This window comes from Bombus bifarius, unplaced genomic scaffold (genome assembly GCF_011952205.1).
Source record: "Bombus bifarius isolate JDL3187 unplaced genomic scaffold, Bbif_JDL3187 scf7180000008006, whole genome shotgun sequence".
NCBI lineage: Eukaryota > Metazoa > Arthropoda > Insecta > Hymenoptera > Apidae > Bombus > Bombus bifarius.
Window position 1 is genome coordinate 1,642,278 of NW_022884384.1, and position 26,344 is coordinate 1,668,621.

The window sequence follows — 26,344 nt, forward strand, 5'->3', positions numbered from 1 at the left end:
TGTCTGCTTAGTTTGCTTTTACTCATATCACATGTACATCCGACAGTAAATGGAAAATAGTCTTTTAAAATTTTTATTGGCTGCAAGAATACAACATAGGATACGAAGGGAAATATAAACGAAAGTATAAATTGGAACTGGAAGTAAGAAGTAATCTTTTTTCTAACTTTAACGTCATTTTTTTTTTTTTTTTTCAAATATCAATGGCACTTTATTTGTGAAGATTATGTACAGATGCTGTGTAATGACTTTCTCGGTGTTCGTATGTACACGCGCGCGAATTTCGGGACGTCGAGAACTCGAAGATACGGTAAAATGGACAGCTTTCGTTTCGATGATAAGGTTGTAGTAACCTTCGAAGAGAAGAAACAATCTACAAAAGAATTCGAATCCACATACACGATTATATACAAAACTTACATATACAGCTTCGTTTTTTTCCACGAAGATTCCTTTCTTTCTTTTTTCCTTATCGTCATCTTTTCTCTATATTAATTCTTACATCTTCCTCTTTTTCGTTCAATGTTTCACGAATATACGAAAATACTTTTTCTTACAAAATACGATAATCGTCGCCGCCGTTTTTCTTTCATTTGTACAGATACAATTCGTTCGTTGACGATTGTTCGAAATTTTCATATGAATCGAAAAACGTATGAAATACAGAAATATAGTAAAAACGCGATTAAAAAAGTTGAGGATAATTTCAGTTCTTTAAAAACCCACAACGAACGACGACTTTTCATTTGGTTCTCTATTTTCTGGCGAATGAATGATATTTTTCTGTAGTTTCAATTGTCCAGTGGTTCTTCATACGTCCTTGTTTTCTTCAATATGCTCTTAGTAATCTGTAATTGTTTCGTTATCGCTTTCTCGACGTTTTTCTTGTTTTTATTCGACGCAGAAAGATGTTGGAAAGTATCCTCCAATGCCCTTCTTGTTTTCATTAATCTTCTTTTCAGTGTTTCATTTTCTTGCTTCAAAGCTTCTACTTCATCGAGGCCTGATAGATAATAAGTTTTATTTGTTGAAATATATAACGAAGAATTAGGAATGTATGATTGAAATAAAATAAAATTTTATAGCAACTGTTATAATTTATAAAAATAAGTTACCTTCTATCGGCAAAGGGCTTTCGCTATCGGCCTCTCGAACTGGCCTATTACCATTGTTATTATCTTCATCGCTCAACAGATTAGTCATGGATTCGGTGATTTTTAAAGTGTCTTGTAACGGCCTCATAGTTGTAACAGCCGCATCACTTTCGATTCCCAGGTCTGGTGAACAGCTTGTTTTACTGCGCCCGCCAATCGTTGAGTAGCTTATAGGTAGCCAGTACTGCGAATTCTAAAATAATATAATTTAGCATAATCTTCAAATAATCCCAGAAAATAGTTAAAATATCAATCGTTATAAAATTTCTACTACGCTTTTAAATTGACTGCACATTTAATCCATATAATAGAAGGAACTTTTCAAGCATCGATTATTGAACAGTGGCAGTCCATTAGAAACACGGAATCCTTACAAGCGCATTCGAGCTTTCGATAAATTCTCTTTTGAATGAACCGTTAAAAGAAAAAAAATACGATTAATAAAAATATTCGACTAACGTTGTATGCTTGATATTCCTGCATGATATCTTCGCAAGTTTGTTTCAGCATAGTCTCTGTAGGTATGGAAGAAACGCCACTAGAACTTGGCGCTGAATCGCTCGCTTCACAAACTGCTACGTGTCTTCGCAACTCTTTATTAGTCACTTCCAATTCTTGTAATCTTGCCCTTTGAGATTCGTTAATTTGATTCAGATCTGATATCTGTAAGTGTACACAGGTATATTACAAAATGGTATTACGATCGAAGATGGATTGATTCTAATTAAGTCGAGCCATAAACATCGATTATCTTACTTCTTTGTTAAATTTGTCATGCATGGTACGAACAGTCATGTCACATCTGTTCTCCGTTTTCCTTACTTCTTGCTCTAAACGTAACTTATCGTTCGTCAGCTTTGTATTCTCCACGAGAATCTGACTATGCGAAAGAGTCAAATGGTCCAGTTCTTTCGTCAACGTTGATACGCTCGTCTTTGCAGATTCGTGTTCGTCTTCCAATTTTTTGATTCGTGTCCTCAACTGTAATCATTCAGAAAAAATAATTACTAAACGATAACAATTAACATCGGTAAAATATTAATTCTCAAAGAGCTATGTTTTCAATTAGTTTTAAATACCATTGAATAGACGTAATAGTTAAAGTTGTAAAAATTGAGAAAAGAATGATTTATCACCGTGTCGTTTTCCCTGTTGAGCGATATTAGCATTTCCGCGGCTTTTCTTTCGGCATTGTCTTTGTAATGTATTAGTTCAGCCTTCTGTTTATTCATTTCTGTTGCCATGCACTCCAGATCAGCTAGTTTCTTTTCCAATTGCGCTCTACGCGTACAATTTTGTTTGCTTTCTTTCCTCAGTGTGTGGACTTCGTGTACTCTTCTGTCCAAAGCTGATTGCAATTTCTCGCAGTACTTTTGCGACTTTTCCAATTTGATTATCAATGGCGATATTTTTTCGTCGAATATCTGAAAATTAAAAAAATACATTTAAAAACAAGATCATCTACTTTACTATCGCGTTAAAGACTTCTAAGATATATTTTTACAAAATTCCTAATAATGCTTTCGAATTTTTAACAAAGACTAAGAATCAAAGAGATTTTTGATATTTTAAGAAATGCATGAATTAACACGCGCTTAATTCAATTTATCAACGAACGAGAAAACAATTGTAAACAACGCAAAGAACGCGACAGGGTTGATAAAATTGCGTAGGTCATACTTACACAATCGAAAGAAATTTTGGCAGTGAACTCATTCCTAAGAGCACTGAGCTCCGTGTACAGTAAAGCGTTTGTTTCTTTAAGCTCTTGTATCTGATAATTGGCTTCGGAATCGTTCAGATCGTTCTGATACGACTTATAATAAGGCACATATTCCAACGAGTCTTCGGAATCGGTGAACGTTTTAGTATACTTGGAAAATCTGGACCGGTTCAAAGACTTCTGTTGCGTCTCTTGTAATCCAATTCTAGCCATAGAAACGGTCCTATCAGGTTCAGAAAACGCCTCAGAATCTGACTGCGTGGACGCTTGATTCTTCGTAGCGCCGAGTAAGTTGTCAGATCGACTTTTCTTCACCGAATTGTCCAGCGATTTTACATTCGCGTCATCGGTGTTAATGGCTAAATCATTCGTCGACATTCCCTCGAGCGCGTTGACGAAATCGTCGGACAGTATCTTCGAGTTCATGAAAACGTCGAATACGGTCTTCTTATGGTCGTTGCCGATGGTATCCGCGTAGTTGGCGTTTTTCAACATTTCTTTCATGAACTTTACCAAGTCTTTCAAATGTGTACGCATGAGTTCGCAATATTTCTTGGCTCTCTCCGTTTGATTATCACCGTATCCATCGATCTCCGTGGCGATGTCCGGTTTCGAAACCAGCTTCAACCACTTTAGGTAATCGACTTCCTTCTCCAACTCATTTTTCTGGGCTACCAGCTTCTGTACATAGTCTGTCATAGTTTTTACGTCTATGGTCTCGTTGCCGTCGACGTAGTTCAGTTGGATCACCTCATTGGTAAACGTTACCTTGATACCAATGTCGTTTAGCTCTTTGATCAGAGTCGATAGCTGCGTGCTGGCGCTTTCTTGCGTCATGTCTAACTTGTTTCGGCTCCTTTCGAGACAGTGAGTGGCAGTCATATGGTTGTGGAGCTTGGCGATCTCCTTGTTCTTGCTCCACAGCTCCGTGTTCACCAGCTTCTGTAAGTTCTGTGTCTTCACTTGCAACTCCTTCGACAACTGCTCGATCTTACGATTCTTCTCCGTGATCTCTGCATCGCGAACTTGCAGATCGTGAATAAGGTCCTCCCGTTTGCTCGACTCCTCCATATCGTTTTTTATCATTTTCTTCAGTTTGTCGAGTTCGTCCATCTTGTTCTGCAGCTGTTCCTTTATCGTCTGCTTCTCGATCTCTAGGACTTCTATCTTCTGTTCCCTATCCTGAAGTCGCCCTTTCAATTCCTGAAAATAATATTAATATCCTGTTAGTTTGGAGATTTTAACGGAGATCAGAACTCAGGTAAACGCATTACCGCGCGATTGTAAAAAAATTCTTGTTTATTCGATGTTAAGAAATTTAAATGATTAACTACTACGTTGTTTTATTATTAATTACACTACGCGAGTATTATGTGTATCGACAACTAAGCTTAGACGCGAAGAAAAGAGCAATATTATATATAGAACAAGGTGTTATAAATACGCGTGATGATAAATAGAGGAAAATCCGTGTATTGTTAATATTATTTTGATATTCGATCGTTTAACGAAATCTAAAACTAGAGTTTCAACCAGTTATGACGTTATTTCGCGTCCTAAACGATTTAACTTTGCTCGAACTTGGATCTACTCTACGCAATGGCTCAATTTGTTACAAATATCATTAAATATTTATATAAAAATATATTTTTAAACGAAAGGAAACGAAGAAAGTTTCGCGTTTTAAGAGATTAGATTGCAATTGAAATAATTTGAAGAAAATCCAGTCGACAAGCTTCTTTCTGTTGTATCTAGTATCAACAATTCCATAATCTGCTACTTAAAAGGGAAAAGTAGAGAAAAATATATCCATTCGTAGAGGAACGAGTGAGAAAAGTATAAAACTTTCAGGCATTGCAACTTTTGCAACAATTCACCAATCCAAATATCGTCTTGCGTAATTCGTACTTTTCACTATATAAACAATTTTCGCACAATACCGAGCACATTCTTTTAACGTATATATAAATAAAATACTACTATCGTCCGTAAGCATATAGTTGGAGAAACGCATCTGATCTTCGAACAAATTAAACGATAATTTCTTCCCTCTTGAAATTCTTCGATCGAATGACAATTTGCCGTGTCGACGAAACGTCTTCGAATTAATCAATTTTGCCAATTAAGTTACATAAGTTTTTCAAGCTTCTTGTCTAATTTCTCGAATCGATATAAAAGCTATTTAGCCGGATTTACTTTCTAACGAAGGCACGATAACGAAGGAAACGATTGTTCGAAAAGGGATACGCAATTAACGGAGTAATACCTCTGATTCAACTTGAATCTGCTTCTCCAAACGACTCTTTTCGGCCTTGATGGTCTCTATTTGGTCTCGTAGATCGTTTATTTTGGCTTCCATTTCGTCGAATCGTTGCTGCACATATAAAGTATTGTTCTCGTCAATAAAACTCGGAAACAAATCGGTTGCAACGATCGGTAAGCTTTATTTGCAAGAACAACTGCGATTACAGAGATGGTGTATGGTACAAAAGTTTGCGTGCGATCAATTTGCATCGAAATCGTGGGAATTATTTAAGCGAGAAGAGAAGAGTTTCGCGGTACGTGGAGGATTCGTATGGAACTCGTGGACGGATAACGCGGAAGGAAAAGCGGAGCAACGTTACATGCTGATTTAACATTGTGCAGAGATCGTTCCTTTTTTTTTTTTTTTTTGTTTCTTTGTTTGTTAAGTTTTGTTTTTTAAGTTTTTGTTTGGTAATACGGGTATTTAGTTTTTCGGTTTCCTTGACCAACTGCGCGGCGAGACAAGGGTAACGATATCTGGCTCCTAAAAGCAAAAAGATACATCTAATTTGTAACTTTACAGTTAGCCTTAATTTTACCGACTTTTCTTATCGATTTGGACGAGCTAACAATTTGCGGCGTTAGTTCCAGTTTTGGGCACGGCACTGCGTTTTTTTTTTTTTTTTTTTCAAAAGTAGTAGTTTTATGAAAAGAGATCTTACGATGTAGATTGGAAAATTCTAGCGTAGTGTCGGCAATCGTAGGCGTTTTAAGAATGAAACAAAGAATCGAAAGGAATGAAGTAAAAATGTTAACTGATTGACAGATAATTAATTCGATGTTTTCGAATTCGTGTTTTATAGAGGAAAGTATGGATAAGAGTTGAAGCTTTGAGATTAAAGATTTTATAAAAAAAAAAGATTTGCAGTTTCCTAACTTATATGTTTGTTAACCTTTCCGTGAAGAAGATAAGTATCTTATTCTCTATCCTGTTTAAAGATAAGAAATGATTTTCACGCAAAATTTCTACGATTTAGTTATCTTCTCGAAGATTTATGTTTTCGCGTATACGGATTTGTTATATCGCATAAGATTTAATCATATCGTAATTAATTGAAATGTAATACATAATTGAATCGCTGTCAATTCATTTCTAAAAAAGAAATCTCTTTTCTATGTAAAATATACGATACTTATAATTTCATAGTAATCGGCTAGATAAATATTTTATATGTAACAAAAGTGTGATATAAAAATTTAATTAATTTCTCGATCGTTTTATAAAGTCATATAATTATTGCACAAAACTTTCTCGAGTTTCTGTAATAAGTTACTCAAATTTCACTGTTAAAAGAAGCCAACTACAGCTAACTGTAACAATTATTGCGCTTAATTCGTTAAAAGCAAAAGTAAATTATCAATAAGTCATCAATTTTGTACAGATCCGCTTTTGATTTAACAGAATAAAAAATCAATTACCATGGTTAACGTATCACACAACTTAGATCGTTTTAACGATAAATATAGAACACATGATCGAAAAATAGACGAAAACTTAATCGATTTGCCCAAAAGACGATACTTGTTACATCCACCTACCTCCATTCTCACCGAGGCGCACAAACAGGAGAACATTTTTATCGTCTTTCTTTTCTTTTCTTTTCTCTTTTTCGATTTCCGTTCGATTCAATTACGTTGAATTAATCCTTGAAAGATACTCAACGCAAATGCTACAATTATTTCTAGCACTGGCGAATATCTGTGACAGAGGAAAGGGAAAGACACGAGAGCGCCGTTTCTTCCCGAATTGTCGCCGAAACTTTTCGATGGATTTTCCGTGGGAAAATCACGAGATTCCTTTTCAATTCTCTCTTTCGTAAAACAAAACGAGGAAAACCAAGAAAAAGAAAAACGGATAAACTCGCGTGTTCTTCGACTCAACCTCGATCTAGAGTCGTTCTCTTCGTTCAGACAAAAGAAAAAAAAGTCGCACTTGTTCGAATTCGTTTTACTTTCAAATTCTAATCGAACGTTCGTCGTTTTTGATCGTGTATAAAGCAAAAGAGAATAAGGATAACTGGACTCCGAGTCTCCTCAAATCTCCTGGATCGATTATGTCGATTGTGTCGCGTTCTTAGTCAATTACAGTCGTTTTCAATTATCGTCGTTCGTCGTGGAGAAAACCACGGTGATTGGAAAACGGTCGAGACTCGAGACGAATTTTCGTACGAAGACTGCGAGCCGGCAGCGGATCGCGCAGACTTCGCGAGCGGACTGTCTCTATTATTAGACGAAAGGCACGTCTTCGGTTTGGTATCTCGAAGACACCGCCTCGCCGGGACTTGCTCTACGAAAATTACTTTGATAATCCGATATACGATCACGTTGCCCGCTCGCACGCCGTTTTCACTCCATGTCCAGCTATGGTCGCTAACTTGCGCTCGTTTAACGTGGAATTCGTGTGTAGGACGCTGCTATCAGTCTGAGAGTTTCGAATTAAGCTACTGACTGTTAACGGTCGTTGCCACCAGCGGTAGTCTTGTTTCAGATGTAATTTTCTCATTTCTGAATCGAACAACGTCGAAATACTCGAGGAACGAGGTCAAGTACTTTGATTTAACAATTAAGTCGGCTAACGAGACAAATAGCTCGAGAGATGTGAATTAAGTCCGTGGCTTTTAAAGGTGATTGACTTTACGGTACATACTTCCACTCGAGAAATCATTCGTCTATTTTTGATGTTCGTTATCATTGATTTAGTTGATCTGTTAGTTGGAATCCGAATAACGCGAATTACAATATGCGGGAATCGTTTGAAACCACTTGGCAACTCTAATTTCGTAGCAGAAAATATTTGATGCGTACCTATAAGAAGAAAATAATAGGGGAATGAACTTGACGGTAAATTTGGACTTTGAAACTCCTTGGGGAACTGGAACCTTGGGCCGTAGCCTAATTAAACTATATTTAGATTCCATCCATGTATCGGATTCGAAGTAGAATCGAGAAAACACCGAAATCCTTCGAAATATATGTAAACGTGTTCCGACTCGTTAGTTAATATATATAGAAATTCGACTAAAGTTCGCCAATTAGACAATTGATAAACGCAAAGTGAGTAATTAATTTATTTGTTGACAGCTTTGATAACAGATTGCTGATTTGTTAAAAATATGCAAATTTCTTAGGAACTTCTTGTTCGATTTCACATCTGAGGAAGTAGTTGTATTATGCGATTAGTTAATTTAGCTTGGAAAGGTATGTTAGTGCGCAAGTAATGAGACAAAGTAATGTAATATCGCGGAATAATTAATTAGCAGGACCAGAGCGACATAAAAAAAATTGCACAAAAATTTATTAAATTTCGTCGGTGTGATTTAAAAGACCGTTCTTCGAACGTACATAACAGCGTAAAATACAAATATCCCGTTTGCTTGTGTTTCGACACTAATACGCGTACGTAAATTAAAAACGCGATTTATCGGTCGTGTACCTCTGATACATGCCATGCGTTAACACTACAAACCCGTGCAAAAAAAAAACGTATGCACAAAGAAAAAACCAATAATAGATCACTTCATAATAAAAAAAAGATTAAAAAAAAGTGAAGAAAAAAATACGTAACTTGTACTGAACTCGAAATGTAAAATAAATTCAATTAATTAAGTTAAGAATCAAGTAAAACAAGCGTAAGAAAACGAGAAGGAATCTTCTCAACGGAGGATTCCAACTTTAAACTCGTATCACGAATGTAAAAGAAAATTCTTGAAAAAATTACTAGAACTCGACTCGAGTAACGCTGGATTTGTATATTTAAATCTCATATGCGTACATGTTGAATAGCGCAGAGCTACTTGTGGTCGCAATTTTCGGTGCACCGGTAAGGATATCGAAATGTAACGAACAGTGGCCCAAAGCGATAAGTGTCATGCAGTGAGAGAGATGATGACGATAAAGCAGAAAAGGAGAAGTAGAAGTAGAAGATATTAGGTGAATTCAGTATCTCTGAAAGAAAGAGAAACGTTTGATAATACTAAACCATTCCGTGATTAATTCCGTTTTCCTCGTTAAAAGCGGAATGCGTTACAATTCCAAGCGTTGTCTCCACGTTAGCGAACTTTCATACAATGACCGTTCGTCCGTTAGCCTTTCCGACTAATCATCCAGATCCAAATTCCATTCGTAATTAATTATTTCTGTATTTTACAGTAACGTTAAACAGCTACAATAATATAGAATAACCTCGAGACAATGCTACCAAACCTTAAAAGCCCAAAGCCTAAATTTTTGATATGATGCTTCAAAAACGTAGAGACAAGCATGCAGAATCGAAAAATCATGATGTCGACCTGATTGCTGGCATCGCGTTCTGGATCGTCCGTCATGTCGGTGCTGAAATCTCTCAGAACGAATTGATCGTGTCCATCCCTCGCAGCCTTCGCATTCTCGTACTCCCGCAGCCTGTTCAGTTCTATTTCTAACTCCATGATCTTCTGTTCCTTCCTCAGCTTCGTGTTTTCCAATTGTTGCTGCCTCTCCATGAAACCTTGAATCGTCTTAATCGCTTTCTCGTGTTCACCTTCTAACTTCTTCAGTTTGTAACTCATCGTTTCTGCTTGTTTCTGCGTGTTACATAGTTTCAGTACCAACTGTTTTCTCGATTCTTCTTGAGCTTTCAATTCCTTTTCTTTTTCTTCCAGCTCCTAAGCGAGATAAATATTCCATTTAAGATCGACGTTTATAGAATCGTTAGTAGTTCAATAATTCTTAGCAAGAAAAAAGAAGAGACGAGAAGGAAAGTTTCTGCGAACCTTGATTAAGTCTCTAATGTCTCTGATCTCTCCGTTCAAAGTTTGCACTGGCGACTTCACTCTGGTTGACCTTTCTCGATTTGGTTCCCAATCGAGACAAGTGTTTCCTCTCTTCGTCATCCCTTGCACGCAGCTCATCTTTTGTCCCATTCTTGCTTGCAAAGGATCTTCGACTGAATTCATAGCCGACGGACTGCTCGGGGGTGATCTTTTAACATAACCGTTCTCGAACTGCAATATAAATTCATTGAAATTAATTAATCAAACTTAACGCGTTATATCAGAAAAATAATTTTCCTTAAATTCAATATTACTTTAACGTCTAATTTCTTAAATACCAGTTTTAACTTTTATATCTAGTAATATTATTTATCAAGTAAATATCAAGTGCCTTTTTTTTTTAGTTTTTAATTCTAAAGAATCCTAAAGGATCACGCATTTCACGATATGTTTTCTCTCTTCATAGTTAATGCTGTATCGCTGGATTTCTTCTTCGGTTGTCGGTAATTCTAAGTCTTTGCGAATGGTCGCATTTGTGACGTACCAGGGAGCGTCAAGCATTGATCCGAGTGCTTTGTATCGGAATCATTGTAAAATATCAATTACTGGCAAGTCCTTCGTAATTTGTATTCCACAAGTCAACACTGGCTTCAGGATATCTTTACAGATACTTAATTTATCGTAGAATAACAGTTGAGATTTCCTACCAATAAGCCAGTACATTTTACCTAGTTTCAGATCCAATTCTCTCCTCTTGGTTTTCATACGCTTTGCCCGTGTTAGTCTTGTCTCTAAATGCATTCCAAGCTACTTCGCTTTATCTTTACAGAGATGTGGTATACACAGATTTTCTTTCACTGACTTTTATTCGTCAGGTATCCAGCGATATTTCTACGTCTCTGATGCCTTTCCGAAGCATTTTTCAGCTTTCTTTGCGATCTTGATTAAGCGCTAGAACGTAACTACCGTGATATCTCTTTATATATAGGTAAATCCGCGGTGTGCTACACAGCGTGCTAGTCTCGGCACGTTACCTCGAGACGTTCCATGTAACGAGATGGAATATAATTTCGACGGGGTCATGTTCGTGGCGTACGTGCAACCGTCTATTGTTTAAACGTGATTTCAAGAATAGAAAGTACCGAGATAGATTCATTTTAATGTTGTCAAGTAGACGAGCACGTGAAACTTTATCGAAAGCTTGTTGTATGTTTAGGAAGACGGTATCTCGTCTCCCCTAGTAAGTGTACAATTACGTTATAGACTCTAGCGATTTGTTTAACCGTTGAGTGATTATTTCTGAAACCGAACCGATGATCGAGGGCAAGTTTTTCTTTGCTCGTTGCAAGTTTTAGTTCTCTTAGAAGTCATTTTTCGAACAGTATACACACGATGGGCGATAGACTTATATACAAAGCGATATGATGTAGGTTTGTTGATGTAGGAATCACGACGATTTCTGCAAACTTCCACTGATTAGAGACATGCGACGTGCGGATGATCGCGTTAAACAGGATGATTATGTAGACGATAGCTTTTCTTTTAAGCTAACTCTTTAAGGATGTTATCAGTAATGAGATGATAACCAGGAGACTTGCTGGAATAGATATAAATGAAATTCAAATCTGATAATCACCTGAGAGAGCAGGGCACGATGTTTGTTATTCAGATCTGTGAGGGCCTCGTCCCTGGCTTTTATAGACGTCCTTAATTGATCCACTTGCTTCTTCCTTTTTTCTGAAACGGCATTCAGCTCTTCGTATACCCGACACCTCTCTTCCAGCTGTGCATTTTTTTCCTTAATGATTCTTTCTTTCTCGAGTAGCTCGGTTTTACACTGCTGAACGACAGTGTCCCTTTTTAGCTGCTGTTCCTCCAGTTCCTTTACTTTCTCCCGTAGCGACTCAATATCTTGCAACCTCTCCGCATCCAAATTTTCTCTCAATCGCGTCTCAGCCTCTAAACGTTCTCTAAACTCATCCCGTTCACCCTCGAGTTCTTGCGCCCAGACGCGTTCCTCGTCCAAGCTGTTCGTCACCTGTTTCACCTACGTTCATTTGCGAATAAATTTTAGGTTAAAATCGTTCGTGTACTACGTGAAACGGTATAACTGGAAAAAAGTACTTTTGTCGTATGCATATTGTATAATATACCTAGAACGGTAAAATGGTAATTTTGCATTCAGATTCGCCATTTTGTTAGTGATTGCCATCGTATCTTTAATTTAAATCGTTCTCACAATGGATAAAAATGAATAAATGGCAGGTATGGTATGTATATGTATAAAAGTCTCAAGCAGCCACTTTTACTTTTTAAAACTACAAAGCATAGGGAAATCAAATAGCCGTTTAAATTAAACATTAGCATCCAAAGGAAAGATTTTGAACAATTTTTTTTAAGAAACAGCCGATTACTTCAAAAATTGCGATGAACTTGAATTCTCAAGAAAGATATTTCCTTTTTATAAGAACTATATCCTCCGTATACAATTTTTACTATTTTACTGTTTCAAATGTCTTAGCTATTTATGTGTAACGTAACGTAGAAATTTGTATTTTCGATAGACCAGTCGAATACGAAGAATAATAAAAGAAAAGAAGAGAAACATTAGCCCACACTTTTCACATACGTCGCGTAATTATTATCTGTTAATAAGCAAACGTACGTATAAAAAGCTATTGCAAGGATTTGATCAGTGAACAATGTTAACGACGCATACACATCCACGGACAAAATCGTACTGATTAATTTTTTCCTCTTTTTGCAGAGCGACGATAACTCGCTTATCGAGCTCGCATTCTTTTCGTGGCTGAAGGAAGTGAACAAAGATAGCGTTGAAATGGTGTAGATACGTAGAAAAAGGAAAAGAAGTAGGGCAGACGAGTATTTGCTTATCAATTGCCATGAATAACGACGTTCTTTGGGGATCAACTTTGTAAAATCCAGTCGGAAATAATTCAATTTCCCTAGAAGGATATACTCGAAAGAAACTTATATCTTCAGCGATGCTCGAAAAAGATTAAAAGAGAATTTAAAGGGACAGAATAAATAAAAAATAAGTATCAGGGCTTAATTCTTTTACACAATTTAATTTAATTTAATTTAATTTAGATAATCTATCTCATACTTTATTGACTCTGAGAATTAAGGATTAACCCTCTGTATAATACTTAGAAATTACATAATCATACTGTATTTCATCAGCATACCATTTCCGCCAACGTTAATCAATCTATTTACAGTAATTACTATTCCCTAAGTTTCAAATGAGAATAAAAAGATCGTAATCGATTGTGAGAATTTTTCTCATAATAAAGTTATTCTAGTTATAGAGGATTAGGTAAAATGAATTTTAGTTTTTCTATAAAAATCATTTCTTTTACGTGTTATCTTTTGTATTATCTTACCTCGGCTTCTAGAGATGCAACGAGTTCTTCCATTTGACATAATTTCTCCTCGTTCTCCAACGCCTTCTCTGGCGTGATACCGAAAGCTTCCTTATAGAAGATAGATGCATCTACTTTTTTTTCTTCGTATTCCGCTAATTCTATGGCAACAGACAACGACATAAAATTTTCATCGTATCAAGTATAAGCGAATTTCGTGGAAAGCAAAGGGCATAAAGAAGGGGGTTTACCGAAGCAACGAGTAACTATGCGAATGAAGCACAACCTATCGAAACATTCCGATACTTTCTCCTACAAAGAGCTTTTTACAAGCTATATCGTAGGAAGAAACGCGTCGAATTATATACGATCTTGAATATTATGAAATTACACCGCAGCATTAATAAATCATGGTTATTAGAATGCCGATATTAATGCAAATTTATATTTTTACGAATAGTATTAAAAACAAAACGAATCCCAACAAGCAATAAAGATTTATTTCGCGCTTTAAATACTGCGACAAGGTACTTTATGTTGGATATTTCGTATGTGTTTGCGGATGAGCCGTAAATTATTTGCATATTTAAGTTATTTGTAAATGCATAAACGTCCACAACATCCACAATCTAGCAATTGCATACTATTTTCATGGCAAAAAGATTCGATATCGATGAACGCGCATAGTAGCAAGTAGACTTAGTAGCTGTTAGTAGGCCATTTGTGTTTGATAATTGAAAATAATAAGCACAATTTATGAAGTTGTTAGTAAAAAAAAAAAAAATTAGCTTTATAATTAAAAAATATAGTGTTCTCTTTACGTAATAAACTAATTTATGATAAGATTTAAACCTTTTTTAATTTAATCCAAGGAAACTGCAAAATCGCCAAAATACATAAATACATAAATAATATATACGTATGCATAACTGACATAAATGTTGCTAGAAGAATTACATACATAAATTTGGTAGGAGGATCAATCATAAAACCATTGGAATCCAGGTATAAATTCTTTTTACCGATTCTTCACTGACAAAGAAAATATGCAGAATTTTGTTTAATTACGATAACGAAGTGATAAATTTTATTACGTACCCTTCTCGAGTCTTCTGATCTTTTCTCGTTCATTTTCAAGCGACTGCTGGTACTGAGCTTGATTCCGCGAAGAAGCTTCTTTTTGTTCTTCGATTAATTCGAACGCCTTGGCCGCCTGGCTGAGAAGTTCCTGCTTCTCCACCAACTCTTTCCTCAATGATTCAATTTCAACCTAACGGTAGAATAAAACAATAAAATATCTCGTAAATAAAATATATCTACGAAAGTTGTTAAAAAATAGAAATACATATTTCTGATTTTATCCGTAGAGTCCTCTCTCTATATTCGAATTTTCAACAATAATAAAGCGAATTATAGTTTCAAGTTAAAATATCGATATTTATATTACAAACCCAAAAAGAAAGTAAAGAGAATTTGAATTCGCGGAATATATACGCGCTTTTCGGATCGAACGATTAAAATGTTAATTAAAGAAGAGAAAGAAAAGAGAGAAATTGTACAGCTACAAAATATTGCAACGATTTGACAGAAGGTAAAATGTAGAAACCTTTAATTCGATATTCTTTTTTATCGCATTTTCATCCGCCGATGTAATTCCCATCCGCTCCTCCAGAAAATAAATCCGTAATTTAAGGTTGAAGTTTTCCTTTTTCAGAGCTTCTAATTGATCTTCGTACTCTTTCATCGTCCTACCAACTCCTGCTCCATCTCTGCTTCCAATTACCCCCGTTGGTGACGTCTTCCCAGGCGATCTCGCATTTGTGCCTAAAACAGAAAATCGAATACACCCTTTTAATTTTTTTTACCCGCGAAAAGCGTTTTTCGCACACCTCTGAAATATTATAAAAAAAAACTACCAACTTTACTTAGCTTCGTAATACACGTATTATATCATGACATATTTATTAAAACATTATGCTATTATTAATCGTAAATTCATCAACGAATTATTGTAAGGTCTGCGTTTGAACCGACATCAATATACAGGGTGGTTGGTAACTGGTGCTACAAGCGGAAAGGGGATGATTCTACGCGAAAAAAGAAGTCGAAAATATGGAATAAAAAATTTTTTTTTAATTTTTCCATCGAGAAAACGATCTACAGTGAGATCCGTTATAACGAGACGCGACAAAGTGCACGCGTACCGAGCGAGAATTCAAAGTCGATTTTCTCGAAAACAAAGCCTCGAACGAAAAATTGTTATTCTATATTTTCGACTTCTTTTTTCGCGTAGAATCACCCCCTTTCCGCTTGTACCACCAGTTACCAACCACCCTGTATAATATCGCAATAAAATCATAAAATAACAAGGAATAAATTGTTAGGACTATTTTGATATAATAATTTTGGAATAAATTATTCATGAGTCATAATTACGATATAAATTGCTAGAAGCATTGGACATAGGAAGAGACAAAGACTCGTCGTTCAACCATATTACAAATCGGTTCGATTCAATTTCTGGCTGGTTGATTTGCTTAATTAAAGCTATGTAGATCGTCTACGATATTCTGTACGAGCATAATATCAAAGATGATCGTCGTTTACGATTCAATTGATCTGATAAGTCACGCACAGAACATAAAATTCAAAGTAATACGAGGAAAAAAGATATAGAAGCGATTCTATTTCTGAAAATAATAAGAGGGGAAAATAATTTACGTTGATCATTTTCGATCTAACATTGTTAAATGAAATAACCAAAATCGTCGACAAATGAAATTTATCGAAGACATTGTGCATTATCTCTCGTTGCGATTCAATTAATCCTGAAATACGAACGAATCAAGGATTTCAAACGATATGTAAATAAAAATCGTATGGACGATACAAGACGTTCGATTAGCGTGTAAACTTGCACTTGCGTCAATTTTTCCTTTTTCAAACTAAACGTTATTGCGCTAAGACCGTTATCAAAATTATTTAGAATTATCGCTTTTATTTAAAATTTCTTACAGAAAAATTAAACGATCGTCGGTATAAAAAATTCTTACTTTCCATAATTAATAGGGCGATCGTTAACCCGATACCGTAGGGTATTTCGTTAGCAAAGAAGCTGTCTTTAAGCCATTTCTAACGATGACAATTTTCATCAATTCCCAATGTCCGACAGTTAAGATCTGTGTCTTTTTCGTCGCCTATTAACGATTCGTCGACGAATCCGGTCACAGAAACGAGAAGGACGATTGCATCGATCCGGTTACGTTATTTTTAACATTTACGTGCTGAACATTTGTACCCAAATTTTGTGTTTTGTGTTTACTTTGTGATAGTTCGTGGCACCCTAACCCGTATCCCCCTCGCTTACTATCGAGAAGCTATTCGAATTGCAGGATCATAGATAAAAGACGACCTATCGATGAAGTTACGCACGAACGCGTTGTTCCAGATTGCTCTACGGAAGCGAAACGCGTGATTTAATAGTTTTCAAAGACTTGGATCGAACGTACGTTTATTTAGAATTTAGGCTAAAGCGGCGATACGTTCTTTTCGATTATTCGTGTTTTAAAATTTGCGTTGTCTTTGTATAAATATCGTATTTCCTCGGAGCATCGCATACAGACGAGCTGATAATACTCTCATTATTCAAAGGTAATTGACAAAATTCTGAGGGCAAACGTTGCAAGGCGTACGATATATTTTCTAATTTTAGTTTAAGCGTATGTAAAACCAGTACTTAAAGTTCAAATCGATATTAAGATCCGAATTATTTATCTGCCCTAAGGAAGTTTACTAAAATAGGAAATTGTTTGATCCTAATACAAAACAAAAGTACTTTAGCTGCTGAAGTTATTTCGCCGTTGTATTTACTCTGTAAATTCTAAAGTAAATACTGAGTAAAGACGTAGCCGAAGATGATTCACCATTTCAAATTGTTTTGTCGTTTCAAATCGTTGTTTTCAAATCGTGTTTTGTCGTTATTTCAAATAATAGCGAATGCTTGAAACTTCCCAACAACTCTATTTTGACCGATGACGTGTCTGATTTTTTTTATGTCTATGCAGTTTTCCCTAAGGTTTTGTATGTCTTGAAAGATCCCCCAAGATTCTTTTGAGCACTGCTGCGAGTTTTCGAAATATCATCCAATGGTATTTATCGCCGCGTATCGCCGTAATCGTTTCGAGCGAAGCAAAATTTAAACACAGCAACGAACAAAGTGAAAAATTACTCGAAATCATCGATCGGAAACTACCCCCATGCGAATGAAGAGTTAAGCCCAGAAGAGAAGCTCAACTTCAAATACGTTAACTCGTTTGAATTCCCTTTGGTTAACGAAAAGAAGAAAAATAGAAAACACGGACTAAAGGAACGAGCTCCACTTGCGGACAAAGTCCCTAGTAATGCAAACAGGACTTCTCAAACACGAAAGCAAAGATAAGCCCGCTGTGATTAGATCCCTTTAAAGGACACAATCGACGCACGAACGACGCACGAACGACGCACAGCACGAGCGACGTCCGTGACTAATGCACGCTATCGCACACAGGATCGCTACAAATCGCTCGTTTTTCTCCAGGTGCGCTTATTGCAATGATTGAACGTTGAATCGATCCTATTCTCGAATTCGTTCGAGCTACGCGACCGATGCCAATTTCGCGATGCCAAACGGGCGCCGCGGTCTTCTTCTCTTTTAAATCTTCTTCGCGCGTCACCAACCTCAAGCCTTTCGGCCGATCTTCGCAAACGTCGTCCACGATGCTCGTTCGACGCGGATTTTTACAAGCCTCTGGAGTGCTCCTTTTCCTTTCTTTCGACTTATCGCGATCATCAGCCCTGTTGTTGGCCGTGTCTCCTCCCTCTTCTCTTCTCTCTCGTTGCCAGTTGTCGGGAAAAATTGCAACAAAGAGTGGCGAGGTGCGATGCGCTTGTGGCGCGGTTCAACGACTCGCGAAAATTTGTATCGACCTCGCGAACGATTCCGACAAAACAGCGTTGCGACAAACAGCGCTCTGTTCGAGTCGAACACACAGCTACGGTCGGTATACGAATACGATATGAAATTTCGATAATCCTCGTTGAAAATATTCGGCAAGTCTGGTAGAATTCCATTCGACGTCGATCGAAGGAGAACGAGACAATTCGAAGGCATTCCGATGGCACGTGACCTTACACGATGCCATTGGCAGCACCGAGCCGTGAAATGAAAATCATCGAAACATAAAGGAAAGGCGAATGAAAATAACGCATCTGGACGATAGGTGCTGGTAACGAAGCGACCAACCAGCGCTCAAATTCACGCTGCCATTTGTGCTTTAATACGGTCTATTAAGCTCGGTAGTTAGCGACCTTTCTTTGTGCGACACAATTCAGCGCAAACGGGGTCCAGCATTGAGCGCATTCTGAAAGGCCCGTTGACTTTATTTTTCTCTCGATAGGATGAAATCATTCAAGGTCGAGCGAGATGCAAACAATATCGTTTAGAACGGTAAATTTCTACGATCGCATAAACATTATGTTCGATTATCACAACGAGCAATAATAAACGAAGAAGTAACTCGATATCGGTAAATGGGTTTACGTTTCTTTCGACTAGGAAAACAAAGGATAATAATAGAACATTTGGCGATGAACATCCAACGATTTATTTGCTAATACGTATGATAGAGTATTAGCTAAACTTCAATCGCAAGCAACGTTTACTTTCTGTTTGAAAATGTTAAATGAAGGTTTATGTTCAACTGTTCAACATATATCATATACGTGTACATGTTCGAAGCAATCGAAACGTAAAAAGACTTCTTTTTAAGAAAAGCATAGATAATTTTAAAAATAGCAGTCACGTTATCGACGGAGCAACTCGCTGTGTTACGTAATTCGATATAAAGTTTTCCTTTCCTTTGGTACGTTTGCTCGTTGAAAAATGTCGCGTCTATTACGAAAAAATCACGCGTCGTTTTAACAAATTATTATCCATACATCGTGACAAAACGATTTTTCCATTTTTCGCCGAAAAGTTTAACCTATTTGAGAAAATGTCGAACATATCGGACCAATCGACCTCTAAATGATTCGCGCAATCAATTCGACCTATCGTCACTTTCTTAGAACACGATACGTAATAAATTTAACTACGAAGTAACATTCGCAAGTCGTTAAGTTCAATCACACGTGAAAACAACAATTGAGAAAACAGGATCGCGTTTTGAAACGCTTTGATTTATAAACCACGTAATTTAATTTCGTCTATATACAAGAAAATCACACGCGCACACGGTTATTGCAATTTCACCCTGACGATATACATAGCGGCAGATGAGGCGTCAACACGCTAAAAATCCATAATTTAGAAGGAAAAAAAATTTAGCTCAGAGAATAGTATTTCGCGTTGGAATCGTCATACGCGCCATATACGGCGGTATAGCAATTTATCAACAGGAGCGGTTCACCCACAGTCTCAAACCATGTAATGCGAATCGTGATTAGCGGAAAATTATAAGAATTACAAGTTTATAAACGCATACAATCACGTTTATGAGAAATTTCGAACTGGACTAAGCGAACTGGACCGAACAAAACAAAGAATTCTGCTGCTATAACACGCGTGTATTTAGTAGTCGAAAGGAATCTCCTCGCAAAGTTCGTAAGAATACGAATACTGTTACGAATATTCGCGATCTAACGATTACGTAAAAACGATACTAAACAGACGCAAGCAACATGCAAAGTGATTTTTACCGAACATAACGTGAACTTGGATTGGCCTGTCCTGGATGTTGTCGAAGGTGGTCGGAGCGTGAACGCGCGACCTACCACATCCCATGCCACGTAAAATCTTCCGTAAAACATCACATCTTACCGGCTATTGCAGAGCCGAACTAAACGCGAAAATAAAACGAACAAAGACCATTGAGTGTTCTCCGATGATATTTCGTAGGTCTTTTCGCGATCGACGTAGAAACGCTAACTGAGATAAAATGGCAAAGCAGCGCCAAAGTTTACATCGCAATAACCTACAGTTAAAATTATATCCCGAGCATATATCGGATCGCGTATAGCTTACGATACGTATAGGCAACCGTTTCAAGGATTCTCCGAGCCGCAGCTGCACGGGACAACGAATCGACAGCTGTGAAAAAATTCGTTGTTAATTTACGCTACGAAGCTACCATCGAGCACGATGGAGGAGCTTCGATTAATTCGATAATAGCGAAAATGACTTTCGTAATCTGTATATTTTGGAACGTTAAAGACAAACATTTTTGGGGCAAAGATATATCGTCTGGATTCTGCGTGTTTGCGCGGATTTGCGGTATATCCAACGGGTAAACGATGCCGAGATCGTTAAATTTTTCTGTTAACTGCGACAAACTTCTCGACATCTCTGTGTATATATTTTCGAAAAACGATCGTTGCTTCTACGTACCGAAAAGGAATACGTAACACGTATAAACGGAATTGCAAAGAGGAAACAGATCCTATTTCACGCTCATACGTTAGATCGATCACAGGAAGTCGTCATATCTTAACCCTAACGTGCATTTCCTCCTATAGTTAGAAGTACGAGTCCTGTTTCCACTCAAGTTCAAATGCCCTCGACGCAGTTCCTGTGCAGCGTTGAACGTCACGTGCTCTCTGCTCACGTGCTCCTACCCTCGTGAGTAGAAATTACTATGTACACATATGTTTTTAGGAAGAAGCGTAACTTAGAAAAGGAACAAGACAGTGTGCGCTATTTTAATCGTTTAATAATAGCATTATTTAATTTTGCTTCTTAATATGTAGATAGTGGACGATATTTTATATATCGATTCGTAAAATAAAATAGACCGATCGAGTTTCGTTTCGATGAAAATACCTTTTTTAAATCGTACGTAAATATCTCTGGAAACAACGAAGGCCAATTTCAGCCACTCCATTGCATTTTATCTTTTAGCTGAACAAGGTTGAAATCTTTCGAATAATCGATAATCACGTATTCGATAAACTTGCTTTCCTTTTACCCTCGATTTTGAAATTCAACAGAGCCTATCGTTTACACTTCGCGTGAAACGAGCATACCAAGCAAGAGGAAAATAATTTTTAATCGAAGAAAAAAGAAAGAAAATTAGAAATTATCCATTGAGGAATCGTCGTCCGTGTTATGAATAGCGAGTTGCCAAATCGATCTTTATTTCTGAATTCTCTTTCGTTAACTCGCATTTAAACTCAATTCTCCGTACAAACGTAAACGTATCTGTCGATTCTTTTCCAAAGAAAACATCAAATAAAAAAAGAAGGTTGATCGTTAGATTACCAACTAAAAAAATAATCTTCGACTCTGCCATGCCCCACTTTACCATCGATCGATCAAAGGAGAAGCTAACGACACCAACCTGCGTCTATTAAACCTACTTCTTCGAAGGCTATCCCGTTTCGAGATCACAAATTTTTCCAATCGTTCCATTTGCCCCCGGAGAGATCGATTCGCGACAGAAATTCAGCAACGCCCGAGCAAAGTTGCACGTCCGTTAAAACCTCTCTCCGGGCAAACCATCGGTAGCATTCGCGTCATATGCCGCGTCGTGATTCCAGGTTTCCAGAAATCGATCGGCGAATCTCAGCGATTTAGGTATCGGTACAAGTACGATATCGACTGTGAACCTCGGCTCTGTCGGCCGGACGTAGAGCTCGCGTATTTATAGATGACACATTTAGGCCAGAAGCAACGTTTCAACTATCTTTATTTTGGCAGGCCACTCTCCAGCTCTTCGGTGTGTGTCTGCTCGACCTGACTGTAATTAAAGTTACGAGAAATCGTCTTGAGCGTAAGCTCGCGCAATTGTAATTTTGCCGGTTAACGTCGGCCTATTAATCGTGGATCACGAAATTAGGAGCAGAAGAGGTCGAAACGGGCTTCGCGGTTATTTCGGGTCGCTCGAACTCGCCACCGGCATTGCGACACCGTGTACTTACATATTATGTTACCTTTGGTAACGCGCGTGTCGTCGCGGTTTCTGTGTTCGTGTCAACCGGAGACTTCTGCGACCGATATCGAATTCTGTTAATCGACTTGGCCGCCTGAATCGAGCGGAAAATAGAATTGGATTGGATTCACGAGGGTCGGCCCGGTTATTAAAGCTTCGTCGATAGAACAACAGAAACGTCTTACGAGACGTTTTTCTATCGGCGAGTTTATGTTGATTTTCATTTTCGAAATTTCTCTCGTCTCTGCTGTACTATTTGCCAGATTTCCGATCCGACGAGGAAAGTTTATTCGCGAATGGGCACATCGACGATCAAAGTTTAACGTCCCTGTCGTGTGTGTTAATCTTAATACGTAAAAATAGCATCAGCGCTCGAGTTATCATTTAGTTCATAAAGACACTAGGTTTTCGCAGACACGTAGGCGTCTGGCTCGATCCCAATCGTGTCAAAGTATAAATGAAAATGACACGGAGGTGGTAGCGGTTCCGAAACGACTAATTAAACTGAAACGTAAGTATCCCGCGTTAGTCATTTAATTAATCACCGAACTGTGTGTGCCGCTTAACGCTACTTAAATGAATTATGATCTTATATTATTGGCAAATTGAACAACCTTGGATCTATCGTGCTAAATTATCACGAATTTTCTATCGAGAATCGAATTTTTCTATTGGAAAATTTCTATGGATCGCTAAAAAGACATATGGAGAATTTGTTCGATATCGATTTATTCGACTTTACGCGATCGTCGAGATACTTTTCAAATCGACGAAGATATCTTTCATTTTCCCTAGTTTCTAATACGAAATGGTATTCGTTTCTTGTTTTCAACGATGTTTCCTTTCTCTACAATCAGAAAAGTTGATTATCTACAGGGTAGTTGGTAACTGGTGGTACAAGCGGAAAGGGGATGATTCTACGCGAAAAAAGAAATCAAAAATATAGAATAAAATTTTTTTTTTTAATTTCTCCATCGAGACAACGATCTACAGTGAGATCCGTTATAACGAGACGCGATAAAGAGCACGCGTACCGAGCGAAAATTCAAAGTCGATTTTCTCGAAAACAAGGACTCGAACGAAAAATTGTTATTCTATATTCTCGACTTCTTTTTTCGCGTAGAATCACCCCTTTTCCGCTTGTACCACCAGTTACCAACCACCCTGTATACATACGTATGCATAAAATACAAAAGTGACTGATTCACTCGTCAACGTTCAGCCCAAACCGCTGTGCCTAAAAACGTGAAATTTGAACAGCCCACTTCTGTCATGACGTGGTCCGTGGGACAAGAACTGGGAATTTTGAAAAATTAATTGTATTCTAAAGAGGTAAGAGGTAAAGGGCTGAATTTTTCTTAAAGGACAACCACGTGGCTCGTATCCCAAGAGTTACCGAGAGATATGAACTTTTCGTTAGAAACAAACAAACACGTGTTTCAGCGTTTTTCGAAATTCAACCCTCACAGGGACCACGAAGGGGTAAGGTGTTCTTCCAAACGATGAACGTACCTCTGTGTATATCCACTAAAGCTGGGTATTTAGAATTTGGCAAACAAACTTCTCATTAGAAATAAATAAACACGCGTTTGAGCGTTTCCGGAAATTCAACTTCTAAATGGTAACAAACATAAATTATCGTAAAAAGAAATACCGAAGCCGTGGCCGAGCAGCTAGTTATTTCCTTATTGAATTTATCTACAACTTGACTTATCCGCTTCATTAAAGAAAACTTAATATTTTAGTACCGTAAATTCTTTGACAGTGTAAAGTCTGGTATATCTAATTTACAATTCTATAGCGACAACACAGAGCTTAATCGGAACAAATATCTACGTTATAATCCATTTCACGCATACCGATCGAAAACAGTCGTCTCGATTTCGATATTCTGTTTTACGTTAAGATCTCAGCGAACTCTTCGTCGCAAAATAAACCTAACGTATTTCCTATCAGTTTCGCGTATTTTCGTAAACTCCTAATTCAACAAATTTCTCGCCATCAAAGTCGCTACGAACAACCAAAGTTAATAACAACCTTCCTAGCTAACCAATTAAATCGAACAACGCCCGCAACATAAAGACTCGGGAAATCAGGAAGAATCAATACGCGAGCAGAAATAGTGGAAAGTTTGGCTACCATCGCGTCTAACGCTCGAAGCTTGGTGTTCGATGCGAATTTCGCATTCCGAGCATCGGGAGAAAGTTTGGACGATAGGAGAGTTCGACCATCTGGAGAAATAAACAACCGGTTCGCTTGGACAATGCACCGCGATGTGCATGGTGTTTTATCTAGAGGCAAGATCGTGTCGTTCAACATGGAAATCGTTCGCAAAGGTGGCGAATAACGTGCCGCAGGACCACAGGGCAACGTGTTACAGAAATAAATACAGAGTCGCGACACGTTTCTCCTACTCTCTCTCTTTCACTCTGTCTCTGTCTCTCTGGCCGCGGAACCCACCGAAATAAATGGATCACTGCTTCCTGTAATTTGAGACCGCGAAAAACATTTTTCTAGGATGCATCAAACATGTTTGCTTCGGAGGGAAAGTTACGAACTACGCTGCAAACGCATCGTATTAGCTTACGATCTTTGAAACGAACTATAGCGGCTGTGAAAGATATTTACGCACCGAACGGTTTCTTTTTTTATCAGTTTCTACACATTTCGTTTACGCAGCGTGAAATTTTCGTAGTCGCACGAACGATTGCTATTAAACGATAGGAAATGTAACATACCGGGCCTAATCGGCTAGTACGCGAATGCTAAAATAAGCACAACTACCTTAACGTGGCCACTACCAATTCGGTAAAAGCGAGCGATATCGGATTTCTTGCAATTGCTAAAAACGCTCGAACAATAGGAGGGATTATACGCAGAAAATCGTAATGCCACTCGTGGCGACGTTGCCTCGTTTATCCGCACGTGCAACGGGCTTCGATTGAAATTTTTCGCATTGATGCGAAGAAACCGTCACGTTCGTTATAATGCCACGAACCCATCGTCGCGAATCTATCGGTACGAATCGTTCGCTAGCACGTCCGAATATTTCGCGTCGGTCCGAGGCATCGTTTAAAACGCGGACTGGGCGCAGCTGTTGTAAACGAAGAGCCGATGTTTCGCGCGCGAACGAAAATCAACGCGGCGTATGGAACGTGCGGCCACGTGCGATCTTTATCTATAGATCGCGGATCACGGAAACGTATAGATCGCGGATAGGACCGGGCCAAGATGTCGGTTGGTTCTGGCACAGATTCGTTTACCAAGGGCCAAATTTATGCGTATACCACAAAGCAACCGGGCTGATATAGCTAACTTTTGGCCATTGGCCACAGGTTCCTGGTGCTAAAGACTTTCTTTCGTCTTTTAAAACGACACGCGTATCCCTGTATTTCGTCGATTTTAGCATTCGGTATCGGTTATGGAACAGTTTGGAAGCATATCGGTGGAATTTCACGCAAAGTTTCCGTCATTGTTCGGGGAATAGACGGATTTCGTTAGAATTAAGAGGCTGCGTTCGAAACACCGGGCGTGACCACCCCTGTCGTAAACGTGAGATTACGTCTCGTCGGCGCGCGTCGCGGCGCGGCGTCTGCGTGGACGTAAAATAGCAGTAGCCGAGTGGAACAAGGTTCGTTGCCCCGTTTTCATCGCGATAGATGCAATTTGAATTCTTGCGGGCAAGATCTAATTAAAGCGAGATCGGACAAAGAGGTATTTACGATCTACGGTAATATTTATTCCAACAAAATGGTAATTCGCGCATGTCAGAAGGAATTCCCTTCGAGATCGATCTTCGAACCGACGGGTATATTTTCGTACACGAATTTAGGACGAACGATCGTTCTCCATGAGACAATCAGCTGTTCATCGACTATGACCGATGTCGACAGGGGGTCAATTGCTCGAGGGAAATAGCCAATGAAGGTAGTTTCACTAGGGAAACAGGAAGGTAACTGATCGTTCCATTGTCCGCTCCAATATCGGTGACCTCTCGCTCGAGCAATCGCTTAATTTGCAGGGACATCTGTACGCGATACGTTCATCCGATCCGGGACTATAA

General features: G+C 38.1%; 1 protein-coding gene across 3 annotated transcripts in view; it reads right to left on the reverse strand.

Moving 5' to 3' along the window:
* Positions 1 to 59: 59 nt before the first annotated feature.
* The window catches only part of LOC117206430 (centrosomin), a 38,477-nt gene continuing 12,192 nt past the window's right edge, over positions 60 to 26,344 (reverse strand). For 2 of the 3 annotated variants that reach the window (XM_033445768.1, XM_033445767.1), the window contains exons 3-15: positions 14,925 to 15,142; positions 14,417 to 14,588; positions 13,340 to 13,479; positions 11,569 to 11,979; positions 9,933 to 10,163; positions 9,471 to 9,824; positions 5,144 to 5,251; positions 2,839 to 4,080; positions 2,291 to 2,578; positions 1,911 to 2,135; positions 1,614 to 1,817; positions 1,116 to 1,347; positions 60 to 1,003 (exon numbers count right to left, since the gene is read on the reverse strand). In XM_033445768.1, coding sequence (XP_033301659.1) covers positions 792 to 1,003; positions 1,116 to 1,347; positions 1,614 to 1,817; positions 1,911 to 2,135; positions 2,291 to 2,578; positions 2,839 to 4,080; positions 5,144 to 5,251; positions 9,471 to 9,824; positions 9,933 to 10,163; positions 11,569 to 11,979; positions 13,340 to 13,479; positions 14,417 to 14,588; positions 14,925 to 15,142 — 4,037 coding nt within the window. In that variant the 3' untranslated portion in view covers positions 60 to 791. Of the gene's footprint in view, positions 1,004 to 1,115; positions 1,348 to 1,613; positions 1,818 to 1,910; positions 2,136 to 2,290; positions 2,579 to 2,838; positions 4,081 to 5,143; positions 5,252 to 9,470; positions 9,825 to 9,932; positions 10,164 to 11,568; positions 11,980 to 13,339; positions 13,480 to 14,416; positions 14,589 to 14,924; positions 15,143 to 20,053; positions 20,294 to 26,344 lie in introns of those variants that run through there. The other variant, XM_033445769.1, reaches the window with a different exon arrangement.